Below are 22,659 nucleotides of genomic sequence, written 5' to 3'. Positions count from 1 at the left end.
CGACACATATATCCTCTTGGTTAATCTTTCCTCACTCATTCTCTCCATGTGCCCAAACCATTTCAAAACACCCTCTTCTGCTCTCTCAACCACGCTCTTTTTATTTCCACACATCTCTCTTACCCTTACGTTACTTACTCGATCAAACCACCTCACACCACACATTGTCCTCAAACATCTCATTTCCAGCACATCCATCCTCCTGCGCACAACTCTATCCATAGCCCACGCCTCGCAACCATACAACATTGTTGGAACCACTATTCCTTCAAACATACCCATTTTTGCTTTCCGAGATAATGTTCTCGACTTCCACACATTTTTCAAGGCTCCCAAAATTTTCGCCCCCTCCCCCACCCTATGATCCACTTCCGCTTCCATGGTTCCATCCGCTGACAGATCCACTCCCAGATATCTAAAACACTTCACTTCCTCCAGTTTTTCTCCATTCAAACTCACCTCCCAATTGACTTGACCCTCAACCCTACTGTACCTAATAACCTTGCTCTTATTCACATTTACTCTTAACTTTCTTCTTCCACACACTTTACCAAACTCAGTCACCAGCTTCTGCAGTTTCTCACATGAATCAGCCACCAGCGCTGTATCATCAGCGAACAACAACTGACTCACTTCCCAAGCTCTCTCATCCCCAACAGACTTCATACTTGCCCCTCTTTCCAGGACTCTTGCATTTACCTCCCTAACAACCCCATCCATAAACAAATTAAACAACCATGGAGACATCACACACCCCTGCCGCAAACCTACATTCACTGAGAACCAATCACTTTCCTCTCTTCCTACACGTACACATGCCTTACATCCTCGATAAAAACTTTTCACTGCTTCTAACAACTTGCCTCCCACACCATATATTCTTAATACCTTCCACAGAGCATCTCTATCAACTCTATCATATGCCTTCTCCAGATCCATAAATGCTACATACAAATCCATTTGCTTTTCTAAGTATTTCTCACATACATTCTTCAAAGCAAACACCTGATCCACACATCCTCTACCACTTCTGAAACCGCACTGCTCTTCCCCAATCTGATGCTCTGTACATGCCTTCACCCTCTCAATCAATACCCTCCCATATAATTTACCAGGAATACTCAACAAGCTTATACCTCTGTAATTTGAGCACTCACTCTTATCCCCTTTGCCTTTGTACAATGGTACTATGCACGCATTCCGCCAATCCTCAGGCACCTCACCATGAGTCATACATACATTAAATAACCTTACCAACCAGTCAACAATACAGTCACCCCCTTTTTTAATAAATTCCACTGCAATACCATCCAAACCTGCTGCCTTGCCGGCTTTCATCTTCCGCAAAGCTTTTACTACCTCTTCTCTGTTTACCAAATCATTTTCCCTAACCCTCTCACTTTGCACACCACCTCGACCAAAACACCCTATATCTGCCACTCTGTCATCAGACACATTCAACAGACCTTCAAAATACTCATTCCATCTCCTTCTCACATCACCACTACTTGTTATCACCTCCCCATTTACGCCCTTCACTGAAGTACCCATTTGCTCCCTTGTCTTACGCACCCTATTTACCTCCTTCCAGAACATCTTTTTATTCTCCCTAAAACCTACTGATAGTCTCTCACCCCAACTCTCATTTGCCCTTTTTTTCACCTCTTGCACCTTTCTCTTGACCTCCTGTCTCTTTCTTTTATACTTCTCCCACTCAATTGCATTTTTTCCCTGCAAAAATCGTCCAAATGCCTCTCTCTTCTCTTTCACTAATACTCTTACTTCTTCATCCCACCACTCACTACCCTTTCTAAACAGCCTACCTCCCACTCTTCTCATGCCACAAGCATCTTTTGCGCAATCCATCACTGATTCCCTAAATACATCCCATTCCTCCCCCACTCCCCTTACTTCCATTGTTCTCACCTTTTTCCATTCTGTACACAGTCTCTCCTGGTACTTCCCCACACAGGTCTCCTTCCCAAGCTCACCTACTCTCACCACCTTCTTCACCCCAACATTCACTCCTCTTTTCCCGAAAACCCATACTAATCTTCACCCTAGCCTCCACAAGATAATGATCAGACATCCCTCCAGTTGCACCTCTCAGCACATTAACATCCAAAAGTCTCTCTTTCGCACGCCTGTCAATTAACACGTAATCCAATAACGCCCTCTGGCCATCTCTCCTACTTACATAAGTATACTCATGTATATCTCGCTTTTTAAACCAGGTACTCCCAATCATCAGTCCTTTTTCAGCACATAAATCTACAAGCTCTTCACCATTTCCATTTACAACACTGAACACCCCATGCATACCAATTATTCCCTCAACTGCCACATTACTCACCTTTGCATTCAAATCACCCATCACTATAACCCGGTCTCGTGCATCAAAACCGCTAACACACTCATTCAGCTGCTCCCAAAACACTTGCCTCTCATGATCTTTCTTCTCATGCCCAGGTGCATATGCACCAATAATCACCCACCTCTCTCCATCAACTTTCAATTTTACCCATATTAATCGAGAATTTACTTTCTTACATTCTATCACATACTCCCACAACTCCTGTTTCAGGAGTATTGCTACTCCTTCCCTTGCTCTTGTCCTCTCACTAACCCCTGACTTCACTCCCCAGACATTTCCAAACCACTCTTCCCCTTTACCCTTGAGCTTCGTTTCACTCAGAGCCAAAACATCCAGGTTCCTTTCCTCAAACATACTACCTATCTCTCCTTTTTTCACATCTTGGTTACATCCACACACATTTAGGCACCCCACTCTGAGCCTTCGAGGAGGATGATCACTCCCCGCGTGACTCCTTCTTCTGTTTCCCATTTTAGAAAGTTAATACAAGGAGGGGAGGATTTCCGGCCCCCCGCTCCCGTCCCCTCTAGTCGCTTTCTACGACACGCGAGGAATACGTGGGAAGTATTCTTTCACCCCTATCCCCAGGGATAATAGTAATAGTAATCTAGGTTGCACAAAATACATAAATGTGCAAGACCAGCTCACATCACCATGTCAAAAAGCACATGGGAGGTAGTAAGCAGTCACCAGCACCACAGAACACTTGATGAGTACACTAATTGCTGGCGCACTGCATGTATGTGATTTGAAATGTTTTTATTATCTTTTCTATTTTTTTTTCATGATGTAGGGATGCCAACTGAAATTGAAAAACATATGATGTTTTGAAAATTTCATTGTCTCAAACTGTGGATAACAGAGGTTTTACTGTTTTACTGGACACAAGGAAGGCATATGGTCCTGATGGTATCCATCCCCATATACTGAAAGAGGGTGCCATTGAACTTGCCCCCAAACTTTTTTGTATGTTCCATTTCTGTTTAGAACCCAGAACTTTTCCATCTACTTGGAAGCATGCATTGGTACATCCCATCCCTAAGATAGGTGACTGCTCTAACCCATCTAACTAATGTCCTGTTGTTTTGACATCCACCATTTCCAAAGTCTTTGAATCCCTCCTCAGTTCCCTCCTTGTCCCTGAAAAATTTTGAGGAATTTTATGTAGTTGCCCTTGACATATTCAAAGCTTTTGACAGGGTGTATCATCTAAACTTTCCTCTTTTGGCTTCTCTCCCTGACTTTGCTCTCTCATATCTAGCTTCTTCTTGGCCCAATCTATCTCTGAAGTTGTTGATAGATCAAACTCTTCCCCTTTCTCCATTAACAGCATTGTTTCAAGGTTCTGCTCTGTCTCCTACACTTTTTCTCCAATTCATTAATTATATCCTTTCTTCCACAAGTAGCCAAATGCACTTATATGCTGATGACTCAACACTGCATTCTTCCATGTCCTTTAACTCTGCTTCTCTCACTCAATCTACATCTCATCTTTACACAATTTCCTCAATAAACTCAAACTTAGACAGGTTATCTCAATGGGATAGGTAAAATCTGGTTAAGTTCAATGCTTCCAAAAATCCAGTTTCTACCCATCTCTCTATTGAAAATTCCTTACAGTTTTCCCCTCTCCACTGATGGATCCGTAATTCTCTAGATTCATTGAACATACTTGGTATTACTATAACATCCACTCTGTTTTGGAAACCTCACACTAAAGGATCATCTAAGTTTGCCTCTTAAGAAACTAGGGGTTCTCTTTAGATATTGAAATTTCTTTCCTTGTGAACTGTTGCTTCATTTTTACAAAGGATTGATCCATTGTTGTATGGATTACTGCTCTCACATCTGGGATGGCTCTTAGCTCTGCATCCTTACCTGACAAATAGTTGAGTTAAAAGTAGTTAGATTTATAAACTATCACACGCTAACTTCAAAACTTGACCTGCTTGGGCTATGCTACAATGCTGGTTCACTTTCCTTATTCTATAGGTTATACTTTGTTTTTTGCTTCCAAGAGCTCCCTGCTTGTTTGCCTTCACCTTTTGCTAAACCGAGCAATAATGGGCAAGCTCATGTATCACATGATTAACGTGTGGCTGTTTGCAACTCACGGGTAGGTCATTTTGATTACTCTCTCATTCCTTACACCTTGAAGCTTTGGAACTCTGTACCCTTCCATGTCTGTCCAAATAACTATGACATGGCACATTTTAAAAAGACAATTTCTCATTTTCTCCAAAATTTGTCGATAATTTCCCTTGTATTTTCTTTTTCCCTAGCACTTCCAATGTAAAAAAAAAATATATATATATATATATATATATATATATATATATATATATATATATATATATATATATATATATATGTAACGTACTATTAATTAACAGAGCTAATTACAGTAATGATAATCATCAATTTTATTTAGGTAACCCTCAATATATTTTGGATCTATCTATACATTATACATATTCTTTGTAGAATCAAAAACCACCTTTGTTGGTGGTAGTTGAATAACAGATGAATCCTGTGAATACAAAAACACCTTATCATATTAACTTATGAGAATGTATGTTACATCAGTCAAGGATTTTACAACTTACATTATTCCCCCAAATCATAGTATAATGAAAAGCGAATGGTATAGTTAAGTACCTAAAAAGTTACATATGTTGCTATAAGTACAGTTTCTATTTGATGAACAAAGTATTTACTAATCCTTGACTTTATGTTTGCATGCATGTATTTTGTTTCAGAATTATCCAGAAATGTGTAAAATACTTCAGGGAAACTATATAGCAGATAGTGTCATTGTGAATAGTGTGGTGGATTTTGTATTTTAACTGGGAAGGGTAATAATTTAACAGATGAGAACAGGAGAGAAAATGGTTTATCTGGCATGTCATCAGCAAACTGTTTGGGTATATTTCTTTGAGTTTTGTACGATATTGTCTGGACAGCATTTTTATTTGTAAACTTGAGGTGGGTTTGGCATTGTAGGTTAAAGAGCTACTGGTGAAAGAAAGAAAAACCCTTAACTTCTATATTGCAGATATTTTTTCTTGAACATTTGTAATTTTGCCTCATTACTGTTGTTGACCACACTTGTCTGAAGAATCTTAAGGTTAAATGCACCAGTTTCAGAGACAAAATTTGTCTGTGCATACCAGTAGCACCTAGTGCATTTTACTGTTGAGTTTTACTCATTCCATCATTTCACTAGGAGCTTCTACCCAACACCATTATGAACTTGTTTGTTGAATTAAGATAAATGATATTTTTTAATTTTGTAGATGACATTTCTTATCATTCCACATTCACCCATAAAACCTAAATTCAACAAGGTATTTTTTATTATTTTGTCAGATGGGGTCTGTAGTGCTGCTCCCCACCACTACCCCAGCACCACCCACCACCACAACCCAGCTGCCCTCAGCCCACCTGCCGCCCCTCCAGGTGGACTCACTTATCAATGCTGTGGATGGACCCAGGGTGAGACAGGGCATCCACATTCACTTCTAACACTTTATACAGCTTTGATTCAAAGAGTGCACAGCTTTACTATACACAAAGCACATTTATTTTTGCAGCTTCAGTATTTACATGCACAAATAATGCTGTGGATGTCCAGATCAGCTTGTAATACATAGCAAAAAGTTTATGGCTTATTTTATGTTTCAGCTATAATCTTTGCTACGAATATTCAGCTTTACTACAGTGCATTGCAGACTGCTTTATTATTGCTCCTGAGTTTTTACTTTATGAGAAAGGTACTGTCGATAATCCCATGATGAAAGAAGTCATAGATATTATGATAAAAGTGAAAGATGCAGGCAGAAGTAAGATCTTTTGGGTTTGACACAGTACTGTTGCTAAAGTGAAGAAAATCAGTGAATGAATTTATTCAAAGTATGTAGCATAGAATTTTATGCCTTTGATACAAAATTCAGAGAACAGCCTCTGATATTCTCTACAGAATATGGCAGAAAGGCCTTTTTAACATGAGATTCTAAAGTTTAACAATCTTTTTAAGTGCATGTTACTGTACTTGGATTTCCTATAAAGCTCATTCCTTCCTAATACGATTCAGCTAGTTAGTAAAAAAAGAAAACAAGTACTGCTTTCAACAGGATAATTTTTTGGGTATAATCACAGTATAGGAAAAGCATTATTATCCTGCATTCACCTAATTGGAAAGTTTTTGTATCTGGAATAATGTAGTAACCACTATCTATATAGTTTTATCCAGTATATTTTGCTATAAATGCTTGTCAAAAAAGTGTGCAGATACAGTAGTTCTTGATGCTGGCAGTTAGTAGCACTGTTTTACAGTCTTCCCCACTCAGCTCCATCTATGACCCATCACTTTACTGATTAGCACTCATCATGTGGGCTGAGATTGTCTTTGAATATTTTTACATCCTACATTTATGGCAGAAATACTTATTACATCATGCAGTTACGACATTCAATTCCAGTATGATGTCTGTGAACAAACCTTTCATAGAAAAGGAATGAAATTTACGGGAGTCGTACTAACACGATCAGAAATTAGGCATTTGTGAATACCTGCAGAGAGGTAAGATGCATGCACAGTGATGTGATGGGAGGATGCATTGTTGGTTCCTTACTTGTTTAGAGTCTGCATAAAAAAAATCTGATTATTATCATTTTAAATGAGGTTTTCATATGACTGTTAAGGGTAAGAGGGATGTGTGGTAATGAAAAGAGTGTGGTTGAGAAAGTAGAAGAATGTGTTGAAATGGTTTGGACATACGCAGAGAACGAGTGAGGAAAGATTGACAAAGATGGTATATTTGTCAGAAGTGGAGAGAATAAGGAGAACAGTGACACCCAACTGAAAATGGAAGGATGGAATGAAAAAGATTTTAAGGGATTGGGCCTGAACATGCAAGAGGGACAAAGGCATGCATGAAAGAGTGAATTGGAACAGTAAGGTATATTGAGGTCAACATGCTGTCAGTGAACTGAACCAGGGCATGGGAAGTGCCCTAGGTAAACCATGGAAAGGTCTGTGGGACCTGGGCATAGGTAGGATAGGAGCTGTGGTTTTGGTGCATTACACATAACAGCTCTTGTATGGGTGTGAGCAGATGTGGCCTCTCTTCATCTGTTTCCTGGCACTACCACAATGATGTAGGGGGTGGTGATTAGGTTTGAAGGAGAAAAAAAGGTTATCTTACAATTCTTTTTGTTTTTTTCATACATCTTTGCTATTTCCTCTGGGGAAGGATGGCATCAGGAATGGATGACGGTGACCAAGTATGAATGTGTGGAAGGCGAAAATGTTATCTCGGAGAGCAAAAATGGGTATGTTTGAAGGAATAGTGGTTTCAACAATGTTACATGGTTGTGAGGCATGGGCTATAAATGGAGTTGTGGGGAGGAGGGTACATGTGTTGGAAATTAACTGTTTGAAGACAATATGTGGTGTGAGGAGGTTTGATCGAGTAATTAATGAAAGGGTAAGAGAGATGTTTGGTATGAAAAGAGTATGGTTGAAAGAGCAGAAGTGGGTGTATTGAAATGGTTTGGTCACTTGCAGAGAATGAGTAAGGAAAGTTTGACAAAGAGGATATATGTGTCAGAGGTGAAGGGAACGAGGAAAAGTGGGAGACCAAATTGGAGGTGGAAGGATGGAGTGAAAAAGATTTTGAGCGATTGGGGCCTGAACATACAGGAGGGTGAAAGGCATACAAGGAATAGAGTGAATTGGAACGATGTAGTATGCTGGGGTCAACGTGCTGTCAGTAGATTGAACCAGGGCATGTGAAGCGTCTGGGGTAAACCATGGAAAGTTTTGTGGGGCCTGGATGTGGAAAGAGAGCTGTGGTTTCGGTGCATTACAAATGAAAGCTACCTTGTGCACGTGCAGGGGAAGGGGGTTGCCATTTTCATGGGGGCGGGGTGGCAACAGGAAAGGATGAAGGCAGCAAGTATGGATATGTACATATTTATATGTTTGTGGATGTATGTATATGTATACGTTGAAATGTATAGGTATGTATATGTGTACATAATTCATCTCTACTGCCCTTATTAATTCCCATCGCCACCCTGCCACACATGAAAAGACAACCCCCTCTCCCCACACGCATGCGAGGTAGCACTAGGAAAAGACATCAAAGGCCACATTCATTCATACTTAGTCTCTTGCTGTCATGTATAAGGCACCAAAACCACAGCTCCCTTTCCACATCCAGGCCTCACAAAACTTTCCATGGTGTACCCCAGATGCTTCACTTGCCCTGGTTCAATCCATTGACAGCACGTTGACCCCAGTATACCACACCTTTCCAATTCACTCTATTTCTTGCAAGCCTTTCACCCTCCTGCATGTTCAAGCTCTGATTGCTCAAAATGATTTTTCACTCCATCCTTCCACCTCCAATTTGGTCTCCCACTTCTCTTTGTTCCCTCCACCTCTGACACATATATCCTCATTGTCAATCTTTCCTCACTCATTCTCTCCATGTGACCAAACCATTTCAAAAAGCCTTCTAATGCTCTGTCAACCACATCCTTCTTTACCACACATCTCTTACCCTTTCATTACATGAACAAACCACCTCACACCACATATTTTCTTCAAACACCTCATTTCCAACACATCCACCCTCCTTCACACAACCCTCGCAACCATATAACATTGTTGGAACCATTATTCCTTCAAACATACCCATTTTTGCTTTCTGAGATAATGTTCTCGCCTTCCACACATTTTTCAAGGGTCCCAGAACTTTCGTCCCCTCCCCCACCCTGTGACTCACTTCCTACTCGTACACATGCCTTACATATTGATAAAAATGTTTCACTATATATATATATATATCACCTCCCCATTTGCACCCTTCACTGAAGTTCCCATTTGCTCCCTTGTCTTATGCACTTTATTTACCTCCTTCCAGAACATCTTTTTATTCTCCCTAAAATTTAATGATACTCTCTCACCCCAACTCCCATTTGCCCTCTTTTTCACCTCTTGCACCTTTCTCTTGACCTCCTGTCTCTTTCTTTTATACATCTCCCACTCAATTGCATTTTTTCCCTGCAAAAATCGTCCAAATGCCTCTCTCTTCTCTTTCACTAATAATCTTACTTCTTCATCCCACCACTCACTACCCTTTCTAATCAACCCACCTCCCACTCTCCTCATGCCGCAAGCATCTTTTGTGCAATCCATCACTGATTCCCTAAATACATCCCATTCCTCCCCCACTCCCCTTACTTCCATTGTTCTCACCTTTTTCCATTCTGTACTCAGTCTCTCCTGGTACTTCCTCACACAAGTCTCCTTCCCAAGTTCACTTACTCTCACCATGTGAGAAGGAGATGGAGTGAGTATTTTAAAGGTTTGTTGAATGTGTTTGATGATAGAGTGGCAGATGTAGGGTGTTTTGGTCGAGGTGGTTTGCAAAGTGAGAGGGTTAGGGAAAATGATTTGGTAAACAGAGAAGAGGTAGTAAAAGCTTTGCGGAAGATGAAAGCCAGCAAGGCAGCAGGTTTGGATGGTATTGCAGTGGAATTTATAAAAAAAGAGGGTGACTGTATTATTGACTGGTTGGTAAGGTTATTTAATGTATGTATGACTCATGGTGAGGTGCCTGAGGATTGGCGGAATGCGTGCATAGTGCCACTTTACAAAGGCAAAGGGGATAAGAGTGAGTGCTCAAATTACAGAGGTATAAGTTTGTTGAGTATTCCTGGTAAATTATATGGGAGGGTATTGATTGAGAGGGTGAATGCATGTACAGAGCATCAGATTGGGGAAGAGCAGTGTGGTTTCAGAAGTGGTAGAGGATGTGTGGATAAGGTGTTTGCTTTGAAGAATGTATGTGAGAAATACTTAGAAAAGCAAATGGATTTGTATGTAGCATTTATTGTATGGATCTGGAGAAGGCATATGATAGAGTTGATAGAGATGCTCTGTGGAAAGTATTAAGAATATATGGTGTGGGAGGCAAGTTGTTAGAAGCAGTGAAAAGTTTTTATCGAGGATGTAAGGCATGTGTACATGTAGGAAGAGAGGAAAGTGATTGGTTCTCAGTGAATGTAGGTTTGCGGCAGGGGTGTGTGATGTCTCCATGGTTGTTTAATTTGTTTATGGATGGGGTTCTTAGGGAGGTGAATGCAAGAGTTTTGGAAAGAGGGGAAAGTATGAAGACTGTTGGGGATGAGAGAGCTTGGGAAGTGAGTCAGTTGTTGTTCGCTGATGATACAGCGCTGGTGGCTGATTCATGTGAGAAACTGCAGAAGCTGGTGACTGAGTTTGGTAAAGTGTGTGAAAGAAGAAAGTTAAGAGTAAATGTGAATAAGAGCAAGGTTATTAGGTACAGTAGGGTTGAGGGTCAAGTCAATTGGGAGGTAAGTTTGAATGGAGCAAAACTGGAGGAAGTAAAGTGTTTTAGATATCTGGGAGTAGGTCTGGCAGCGGATGGAACCATGGAAGCGGAAGTGGATCATAGGGTGGGGGAGGGGGCAAAAATCCTGGAGCCTTGAAGAATGTGTGGAAGTCGAGAACATTATCTTGGAAAGCAAAAATGGGTATGTTTGAAGGAATAGTGGTTCCAACAATGTTGTATGGTTGCGAGGCGTGGGCTATGGATAGAGTTGTGCGCAGGAGGATGGATGTGCTGGAAATGAGATGTTTGAGGACAATGTGTGGTGTGAGGTGGTTTGATCGAGTAAGTAATGTAAGGGTAAGAGAGATGTGTGGAAATAAAAAGAGCGTGGTTGAGAGAGCAGAAGAGGGTGTTTTGAAATGGTTTGGGCACATGGTGAGAATGAGTGAGGAAAGATTGACCAAGAGGATATATGTGTCGGAGGTGGAGGGAACGAAAAGAAGTGGGAGACCAAATTGGAGATGGAAAGATGGAGTGAAAAAGATTTTGTGTGATCGGGGCCTGAACATGCAGGAGGGTTTCATGAAAGGAGGGCAAGGAATAGAGTGAATTGGATCGATGTGGTATACCGGAGTTGACGTGCTGCCAGTGGATTGAATCAGGGCATGTGAAGTGTCTGGGGTAAACCATGGAAAGCTGTGTAGGTATGTATATTTGCGTGTGTGGACGCATGTATATACATGTGTATGGGGGTGGGTTGGGCCATTTCTTTTGTCTGTTTCCTTGGGCTACCTCGCAAATGCGGGAGACAGCGACACACTTTACCAAACTCAGTCACCAGCTTCTGCAGTTTCTCAAATGAATCAGCCACCAGCGCTGTATCATCAGCGAACAACAACTGACTCACTTCCCAAGCTCTCTCATCCACAACAGACTGCATACTTGCCCCTCTTACCAACACTCTTGCATTCACCTCCCTAACAACCCCATCCATAAGCAAATTAAACAACCATGGAGACAACACACACCCCTGCCGCAAACCTACATTCACTGAGAACCAATCACTTTCCTCTCTTCCTACACATACACATGCCTTACATCCTGGATAAAAACTTTTCACTGCTTCTAACAACTTGCCTCCCACACCATATATTCTCAATACCTTCCACAGAGCATCTCTATCAACTCTATCACATGCCTTCTCCAGATCCATAAATGCTACATACAAATCCATTTGATTTTCTATGTATTTCTCACATACATTCTTCAAAGCAAACACCTGATCCACACATCCTCTACCACTTCGGAAACTACACTGCTCTTCCCCAATCTGATGCTCTGTACATGCCTTCACCTCTCTCAATCAATACCCTCCCATATAATTTAAAAGGAATACTCAACAAACATATACCTCTGTAATTTGAACACTCACTCTTATCCTCTTTGCCTTTGTACAATGGCACTATGCAAGCATTCTGCCAATCCTCAAGCACCTCACCATGAATCATACATACATTAGATAACCTTACCAGCCAGTCAACAATACAGTCACCCCCTTTTTTAATAAATTCCACTGCAATACCATCCAAACCTGCTGCCTTGCCGGCTTTCATCTTCCGCAAAGCTTTTACTACCTCTTCTCTGTTTACCAAATCATTTTCCCTAACCCTCTCACTTTGCACACCACCTCGACCAAAACACCCTATATCTGCCACTCTATCATCAAACACATTCAACAAACCTTCAAAATACTCACTCCATCTCCTTCTCACATCACCACTACTTGTTATCACCACCCCATTAGCCCCCTTCACTGAAGTTCTCATTTACTTCCTTGTCCTTCGCACTTTATTTACCTCCTTCCGAAACATCTTTTTATTCTCCCTAAAATTTAATGATACTCTCTCACCCCAACTCTCATTTGCCCTCTTTTTCACCTCTTGCACCTTTCTCTTGACCTCCTGCCTCTTTCTTTTATACATCTCCCACTCATTTGCATTTTTTCCCTGCAAAAATCGTATCATTTTTTATTTTGCTTTGTCGCTGTCTCCCATGTTAGCGAGGTAGCGCAAAGAAACAGACGAAAGAATGGCCCAACCCACCCACATACATATGTATATACATACACGTCCACACACGCAAATATACATACCTATACATCTCAACGTATACATATATATATACACACACACAGACATATACATATATACACATGTACATAATTCATACTGTCTGCATTTATTCATTCCCATCGCCATCCCGCCACACAGGAAATAACATCCCCCTCCCCCCTCATGAGCACGAGGTAGCACTAGGAAAAGACAACAAAAGGCCCGATTCGTTCACACTCAGTCTCTAGCTGTCATGTAATAATGCACCAAAACGACAGCTCCCTTTCCACATCCAGGCCCCACAGAACTTTCCATGGTTTACCCCAGTACTTCACATGCCATGGTTCAATCCATTGACAGCACGTCGACCCCGGTATACCACATCGTTCCAATTCACTCTATTCCTTGCACGCCTTTCACCCTCCTGCATCTTCACGCCCCGATCACTCAAAATCTTTTTCACTCCATCTTTCCACCTCCAATTTGGTCTCCCGCTTCTCCTCGTTCGCTTCACCTCTGACATATATATCCTCTTTGTCAATCTTTCCTCACTCATTCCCTCCATGTGACCAAACCATTTCAAAACACCCTCTTCTGCTCTTTCAACCACACACTTTTTATTACCACACACCTCTCTTACCCTATTATTACTTACTCGATCAAACCACCTCACACCACATACTGTCTTCAAACATCTCATTTCCAGCACAGCCACCCTCCTGCACACAACTCTATCCATAGCCCACGCCTCGCAACCATACAACATTGTTGGAAACACTATTCCATCAAACATACCCATTTTTGCTTTCCGAGATAATGTTCTTGACTTCCACACATTCTTCAAGGCTCCCAGAATTTTCGCCCCCTCCCCCACCCTATGATTCACTTCCGCTTCCATGTTTCCATTCGCTGCCAAATCCACTCCCAGATATCTAAAACACTTCACTTCCTTCAGTTTTTCTCCATTCAAACTTACCTCCCAATTGACTTGACCCTCAACCCTACTGTACCTACTAACCTTGTTCTTATTCACATTTACCCTCAACTTTCTTATATCACACACTTGACCAACCTGTCACCAACTTCTGTAGTTTCTTACATGAATCAGCCACCAGCGCTGTATCATCAGCGAACGACAACTGACACTTCCTTAGCTCTCTCATCCACAATAGACTGCATACTTGCCCCTCTTTCCAAAACTCTTGTATTCAACTCCCTAACAACCCCATCCATAAACAAATTAAACAACCATGGAGACATCACACACCCCTGCCGCAAACCTACATTCACTGCAAACCAATCACTTTCCTCTCTTCCTACACGTACACATGCCATACATCCTCAATGAAAGCTTTTCACTGATTCTAACAACTTTCCTCCCATACCATATATTCTTAATACCTTCCACAGAGCATCTCTATCAACTCTTATCATATGCCCTCTCCAGATCCATAAATGCTACATACAAATCCATTTGCTTTTCTAAGAATTTCTCACATACATTCTTCAAAGCAAACACCTGATCCACACATCCTCTACCACTTCTGAAACCACACTGCTCTTCCCCAATCTGATGCTCAGTACATGCCTTCACCCTCTCAATCAATACCCTCCCATATAATTTCCCGGGAATACTCAACAAACTTATACCTCTGTAATTTGAGCACTCACCTTTGTCCCCTTTGCCTTTGTACAATGGCACTATGCAAGCATTCCACCAATCCTTAGGCACCTCACCATGAATCATATTTATTTATTTATTTTTATTTATTTTGCTTTGTCGCTGTCTCCCGCGTTAGCGAGGTAGCGCAAGGAAACAGACGAAAGAATGGCCCAACCTGCCCACATACACAGGTATATACATACATGTCCACCCATGCACAATATACATACCTATACATCTCAATGTACACATATATATACACACACAGACATATACATATATACACATGTACATAATTCATACTGTCTGCCTTTATTTGTTCCCATCGCCACCTCGCCACACATGGAATAACAACCCCCTCCCCCCTCACGTGTGCGAGGTAGCGCTAGGAAAAACACCAAAGGCCCCATTCGTTCACACTCAGTCTCTAGCTGTCATGTAATAATGCACCGAAACCACAGCTCCCTTTCCACATCCAGGCCCCACACACTTTGCATGGTTTACCCCAGACGCTTCACATGCCCTGGTTCAATCCATTGACAGCACGTCAATCCCGGTATACCAAATCGTTCCAATTCACTCTATTCCTTGCACGCCTTACACCCTCCTGCATGTTCAGGCCCCAATCACTCAAAATCTTTTTCACTCCATCTTTCCACCTCCAATTTGGTCTCCCACTTCTCCTCGTTTGCTTCACCTCTGACACATATATCCTCTTGGTCAATCTTTCCCCACTCATTCTCTCCATGTGACCAAACCATTTCAAAACACCCTCTTCTGCTCTCTCAACCACACTCTTTTTATTTCCACACATCTCTCTCACCCTTACATTACTTACTCGATCAAACCACCTCACACCACATATTGACCTCAAACATCTCATTTCCAGCACATCCACCCTCCTGTGCACAACTCTATCCATAGCCCACGCTTTGCAACCATACAACATCGTTGGAACCACTATTCCTTCAAACATACCCATCTTTGCTTTCCGAGATAATGTTCTCGACTTCCAAACATTCTTCAAGGCTCCCAGAATTTTCGCCCCCTCCCCCACCCTATGATTCACTTCCGCTTCCAATGTTCCATCCGCTGCCAGATCCACTCCCAGATATCTAAAACACTTCACTTCCTCCAGCTTTTCTCCATTCAAACTTACCTCCCAATTTACTTGACCCTCAACCCTACTGTACCTAACTTTCTTCTTTCACACACTTTACCATACTCAGTCACCAGCTTCTGCAGTTTCTTACATGAATCAGCCACCAGCACTGTATCATCAGCGAACAACAACTGACTCACTTCCCAAGCTCTCTCATCCACAACAGACTGCATACTTGCCACTCTTTCCAAAACTCTTGCATTCACCTCCCTAACAACCCCATCCATAAACAAATTAAACAACCATGGAGACATCACACACCCCTGCCGCAAACCTACATTCACTGATAACCAATCACTTTCCTCTCTTCCTACACAAACACATGCCTTACATCCTCGATAAAAACTTTTCACTGCTTCTAACAACTTGCCTCCCACACCATATATTCTTAATACCTTCCACAGAGCATCTCTATCAACTCTATGAATCATACATACATTAAATAACCTCACCAACCAGTCAACAATACATTGACCCCCTTTTTTAATAAATTCAATTGCAATACCATCCAAACCTGCTGCCTTGCCGGCTTTCATCTTCCGCAAAGATTTTACTACCTCTTCTCTGTTCTCCCTAACCCTCTCACTTTGCACACCACTTCGACCAAAACACCCTATATCTGCCACTCTATCATCAAACACATTCAACAAACCTTCAAAATACTCACTCCATCTCCTTCTCACATCACCACTACTTGTTATCACCTCCCCATTAGCCCCCTTCACTGAAGTTCCCATTTGTTCCCTTGTCTTACGCACTTTATTTACCTCCTTCCAAAACATCTTTTTATTCTCCCTAAAATATAATGATACTCTCTCACCCCAACTCTCATTTGCCCTCTTTTTTACCTCTTGCACCTTTCTCTTAACCTCCTGCCTCTTTCTTTTATACGTCTCCCACTCATTTGCATTATTTCCCCACAAAAATTGTCCAAAAGCCTCTCTCTTCTCTTTCACTAATAATCTTACTTCTTCATCCCACCACTCACTACCCTTTCTAATCTGCCCACCTCCCACGCTTCTCATGCCACAAGCATCTTTTGCGCAAGCCATCACTGCTTCCCTAAATACATCCCATTCCTCCCCCACTCCCCTTACCTCCATTGTTCTCACCTTTTTCCATTCTGTTCTCAGTCTCTCCTGGTACTTCCTCACACAAGTCTCCTTCCCAAGCTCACTTACTCTCACCACTCTCTTCACCCCAACATTCTCTCTTCTTTTCTGAAAGCCTCTACAAATCTTCACCTTCGCCTCCACAAGATAATGATCAGACATCCCTCCAGTTGCACCTCTCAGCACATTAACATCCAAAAGTCTCTTTTGCGTGCATCAGTTAACACATAATCCAATAACGCTCTCTGGCCATCTCTCCAACTTACATACATATACTTATGTATATCTCGCTTTTTAAACCAGGTATTCCCAATCACCTGTCCTTTTTCAGCACATAAATCTACAAGCTCTTCCCCATTTCCATTTACAACACTGAACACCCCATGTATACCAATCATTCCCTCAACTGCCACATTACTCACCTTTGCATTCAAATCACCCATCACTATAACCCGGTCTCTTGCATCAAAACCACTAACACACTCATTCAGCTGCTCCCAAAACACTTGCCTCTCATGATCTTTCTTCTCATGCCCGGGTGCATATGCACCAATAATCACCCATCTCTCTCCTTCAACTTTCAGTTTTACCCATATCAATCTAGAATTTACTTTCTTACACTCTATCATGTTTTAATTATTTTGCTTTGTCGCTGTGTCCCACATTAGCGAGGTAGTGCAAGGAAACAGACGAAAGAATGGCCCAACCCACCCACATACACATGTATATAGATACGCATCCACACACGCATATATACATACCTATACATCTCAACGTATATATATATATATATATATATATATATATATATATATATATATATATATATATATATATATATATATATACACACAAACCGACATATACATATATACACATGTACATAATTCATAGTCTGCCTTTATTCATTCCCATCGCCACCCCACCACACATGAAATAACAAACCCCTCCCCCCTCATGTGCGCGAGTTAGCGCTAGGAAGACAACAAAGGCCCCATTCATTCACACTCAGTCTCTAGCTGTCATGTATAATGCACCAAAACCACAGCTCCCTTTCCACATCCAGGCCCTACAAAACTTTCCATAGTTTACCCCAGATGCTTCACATGCCCTGGTTCAATCCACTGACAGCACCTCGACCCCAGTATACCACATCGTTCCAATTCACTTTATTCCTTGCACGCCTTTCACCCTCCTGCATGTTCAGGCCCCGATCGCTCAAAATCTTTTTCACTCCATCTTTCCACCTCCAATCTGGTCTCCCACTTCTCCTTGTTCCCTCCACCTCTGAGACATATATCCTCTTTGTCATTCTTTCCTCACTCATTCTCTCCATGTGACCAAACCATTTCAAAACACTCTCTTCTGCTCTCTTAACCACATGTTTTTTATTACCACACATCTCTCTTACCCTTTCATTACTTACTCAATTGAACCACCTCACACCACATATTGTCCTCAAAAACACCTCATTTCCAACACATCCACCCTCTTCCACACAACTCTATCTATAGCCCACACCTCGCAACCATAATACATTGTTGGAACCACTATTTTTTCAAACACCCAAGATAATGTTCTCGCCCTCCACATATTTTTCAACTCTCCCAAAACTTTCACTCACCCACCCTGTGACTCCCTTCCACTTCCATGGTTCCATCCACTGCCAAATCCACTCCCAGATATCTTAAAAACTTCACTTCCTCCAGTTTTTCTCCATTCAAACTTACCTTCCAATTGACTTATCCCTTAACCCTACTGTACTTAATAACCTTGTTCTTATTCACATTTACTCTCAGCTTTCTTCTTTCACAAACTTTACCAAACTCAGTCATCAGCTTCTGCAGTTTCTCACCCAAATCAGCCACCTGTGCTGTATCATCAGCAAACAACTGACTCACTTCCCAAGCTCTCTCATCCACAATAGACTGCAGACTTGGCCTTCTCTCCAAAACTCTTGCATTCACCTCCCTAACAACCCCATCCATAAACAAATTAAACAACCGTGGAGACATCAAGCACCCCTGCCGCAAACCGACATTCACTGAGAACCAATCACTTTCCTCTCTTCCTACTGGTACACATGCCTTACATCCTTGATTAAAACTTTTCACTGCTTCTAACTTGCTTCCCACACCATATATTCTTAATACCTTCCACAAAGCATCTCTATCAAGTGAGAGGGGTCAGGGAAAATGGTTTGGCAAACAGAGAAGAGGTTGTGAAAGCTTTGCAGAAGATGAAAGCCAGCAAAAAGGCAGGTTTGGATTGTATTGCAGTGGAATTAATTAAAAAGGAGGATGACTGTGTTGTTGACTGGTTGGTAAGTATATTCAGTGTATGTATGGTTCATGGTGAAGTGCCTGAGGATTGGCAGAATGCATGTATAGTGCCATTGTACAAAGGCAAAAGGGATAAAGGTGAGTGTTCAAATTACAGAGGTATAAGTTTCTTGAGTATTCCTGGGAAATTATATGGGAAGGTATTGATTGACAGGGTAAAGGCATGTACAGAGCACCATATTGGGGAAGAGCAATGTGGTTTCAGAAGTTGTAGAGGATGTGTGGATCAGGTGTTTGCTTTGAAGAATGTATGTGAGAAATACTTAGAAAAACAGATGGATTTGTATGTAGCATTTATGGATCTGGAGAAGGCATAGAAAAACAGATGGATTTGAATGTAGCATTTATGTATCTGGAGAAGGCATATGATAAAGTTGATAGAGTCTTTGTGGAAGGTATTAAGAGTATATGGTGTGGGAGGTAAGTTCCTAGAAGCAGTGAAAAGTTTTTATCAATAAGGTATGTGTACGAGTAGGAAGAAAGGAAAGTGATTGGTTCCCAGTGGATGTTGTTTTGCGGCAGGGGTGCGTGTTGTCTCCATGGTTGTTTAATTTGTTTATGGATGGGGTTGTTAGGGAGGTGAATGCAAGAGTTTTGGAGAGAGGGGCAAGTATGCAATCTGTTGTCGATGAGAGGGCAAGGGAAGTGAGGCCGTTGCTGTTCGCTGGTGATAGAGCGCTTGTGGCTGATTTGGGAGAGAAACTGCAGAAGTTGGTGACTGAGTTTGGTAAAGTGTGTGAAAGAAGAAAGCTGAGAGTAAATGTGAATAAGAGCAAGGTTATTACATTAGGTTTAGTAGGGTTAAGGGACAAGTTAATTGGGAGGTAAGTTTGAATTAGGAAAACTGGAGGAAGTGAAGTGTTTTAGATATGTGGGAGTGGATTTAGCAGCAGATGGAAACATGGAAGGGGAAGTGAGTTACAGGGTGGGGGAACAGGCAAAGGTTCTGGGAGCATTGAAGATTGTGTGGAAGGCAAGAACGTTAGCTTGGAGAGCAAAAATGGGTATGCTTGAAGGAATAGTGGTTCCAACAGTGTTATATGGTTGTGAGGCATGGGCTATAGATAGGGTTGTGTGGAGGAGGGTGGATGTGTTGAAAATGAAATGTTTGAGGACAAACATGTGGTGTGAGGTGGTTTGACAGAGTAAGTAATGAAAGGGTAAGAGAGATGTTTGGTAATAAAAAGAGTGTGGTGGAGAGAGCAGAAGAGGGTGTATGGAAATGGTTTGGTCACATGGAGAGAATAAGTGAGGAAAGATTGACAAAGAGGATATATGTGTCAGAGGTGGAGGGAACGAGGAGAAGTGGGAGACCAAACTGGAGGTGGAAGGATGGAGTGAAAAAGATTTTGAGCGATCGGGGCCTGAACATACAGGAGGATGAAAGGTGTGTAAGGGATAGAACGAATTGAAACGATGTGTTATACCGAGGTCGACATACTGTCAGTGGATTGAACCAGGGTATGTCAAGCATCTGGGGTAAGCCATGGAAAGTTTTGTGGGACCTGGATGTGGAAAGGGAGCTATGGTTTCCATGCATTAGACATGACAGCTAGAGACCGAGTGTTAACGAATGTGGCCTTTGTTGTCTTTTCATAGCGCTACCTCGCATGCACTCAGGGGGAGGGGGGTGCCATTTCATGTGTAGCAGGGTTGCAATGGGAATGGATGAAGGCAGCAAGTATAAATATGTACATGTGTATATATGTCTGTGTATGTATACGTTGAAATGTATAAGTATGTATATGTGCATGTGTGGGCGTTTATGTATATGCATGCATATGTGGGTGGGTTGGGCCATTCTTTCGTCTGTTTCCTTGCAGTACCTCGTTAATGCAGCAGACAGTGACTAAGTATAATAAAGAATATGTAGATAGATAGATAGACAGATGGAGTGACAAGAGAGAAGAAAGCAAAACTTGGAAAAGGGGGTTGCAAGATGGAGTGTGGCTGTGAGGTATGTGGTTAGTGACAAGCCTGATTTTGGGTGATACTGTGTTGTTTACCAAGAATGAAGATGAGTTTCAGAAGGTTGGAAGTGTCTTTTATAATGTGCATAAATGTAGGCAATTGAAGGTAACTGCAAGCAAAAGTAAAGTAATGGTGTTTGAAAGGAAACGAAGTAAAAGAATACCTTTTGCAAAATCATAATGTGAAAGAAGAAAGTTTGCCAAACACTGCTTTGGATATGGGCAGTGAAAAAGTGGAAGAGGTGAGAGAATGTAAAAACATTCATGAGCTGTCTAGGGTAAGTTTGGTAATATGGAAGGAAAGATAACGGAGAGAGCAGTACCGGGTAGAGTCACTGGGTCCCTTAACATAATGATGAAGGGTAAAGGTGTAAGTATAGAAGTGGAGAAAGGATAAGCATAATCTTCCCAACCTTAACCTATGCAGCTGAAACATGGACATGGAATGAGGCATAGAGGTCTAGTATCCAGGCCGTGGAAATGAGCTATGTGAGAGGAGCATGTGGTATGACTAGATGGAATGAAGAAAGAAATGAAAGGGTGTATGAAAGAGATGGTATGGCAGGGAATGCAAAGGGAATGAATTGTGGGGTGGTAGAGTTGGTGAAATGTAATGCTTTGTGTTTTGGTTATGTGGAAAGAATGCAAGATTGAGAGTTTACACGGAGAGTGTATGATAGTGCAGTTAAGGGGTTGGTATGAGAAAAGACCATCTGTGACATAGAGAAATAAGAGTGGAATAGTACCGAAGAGAGAGATATGGTGAAAGAATACATGGAATGTTGTATGCAAGGGAGGCATTAAGGGCAGGAATAAATGGAAACCTTTTGCTGTGACCACCCTCTTGATGGAAGTTCTTGAAGAATAGGCATCAGAAAAATAGATAGTATTTATATCAGCAGACATTGTCAAACATGGCAGCAACACATTTCTCTCCCCTTTTGTTTGCACACTGACATAAATTGATTATCCTGTTGAAGCATTTTTCACCCATATACACCCCTCACCCTTCCCCTACCCAAAACATATCCTTGATATTGTGGTAGAGATTCTCAGTGCAAAGATCTTCATTCATGAATGTTGATCATATAAAAAATCTTCATTTGTGAAGGTTAAAGGGTTAATTACTGTGTTAAAAATTTTTGTAATATAATTTTGAAACATTTGTTAATTACATCCTTTTACCAAAGTCATTACAAAACTTTATTACATTATGTTGAACTTGTTTTAAAAGTTTTACACAGTTTATAGGTATTCTACAATTGATGAGATGCACACTATCTTTTTGATATGTATATGATTTGTATTACATGTCTGTAGCAGGGACAGCTCACCAAGGTAAGTGTTCAAATGATTTTTATGTCATTTGCTGATAATATCTGAAGATGTCATCCACTGCATGCCATAAAGCTGCTGATATACATCAGAAAATAGTTGAGAACAAATGAATGGTCATATGATAAATACTGCAGTTAATAGGGGAAATCTTATGCAAAGTTATGAGAGCAAAATCAAAGCAAGCATGAATCTTAAAAGACAAGATACCTTGACCTGAAACT

At 41.4% G+C, this 22,659-nt stretch overlaps 1 protein-coding gene and 1 long non-coding RNA gene across 2 annotated transcripts in view; one reads left to right on the top strand and one right to left on the bottom strand.

Moving 5' to 3' along the window:
* Nucleotides 1–22,659, bottom strand: part of LOC139757283 (uncharacterized) — a 357,868-nt gene that overhangs the window by 194,366 nt on the left and 140,843 nt on the right. The gene's annotated exons all lie outside the window — the stretch shown is intronic.
* LOC139757279 (uncharacterized) overlaps nt 1–22,659 on the top strand; it is a 791,816-nt gene that overhangs the window by 719,565 nt on the left and 49,592 nt on the right. The window contains exons 30-31 of the mRNA XM_071677629.1: nt 5,744–5,869; nt 22,421–22,438. Of these exons, the coding sequence (XP_071533730.1) occupies nt 5,744–5,869; nt 22,421–22,438 (144 nt within the window). The remainder of the gene's footprint in view (nt 1–5,743; nt 5,870–22,420; nt 22,439–22,659) is intronic.

This window comes from Panulirus ornatus, chromosome 2 (assembly GCF_036320965.1).
Source record: "Panulirus ornatus isolate Po-2019 chromosome 2, ASM3632096v1, whole genome shotgun sequence".
Classification (NCBI taxonomy): domain Eukaryota; kingdom Metazoa; phylum Arthropoda; class Malacostraca; order Decapoda; family Palinuridae; genus Panulirus; species Panulirus ornatus.
The sequence above is the reverse complement of the archived record's forward strand: the minus strand, read 5'-3'. Positions and strand labels throughout refer to the sequence as shown.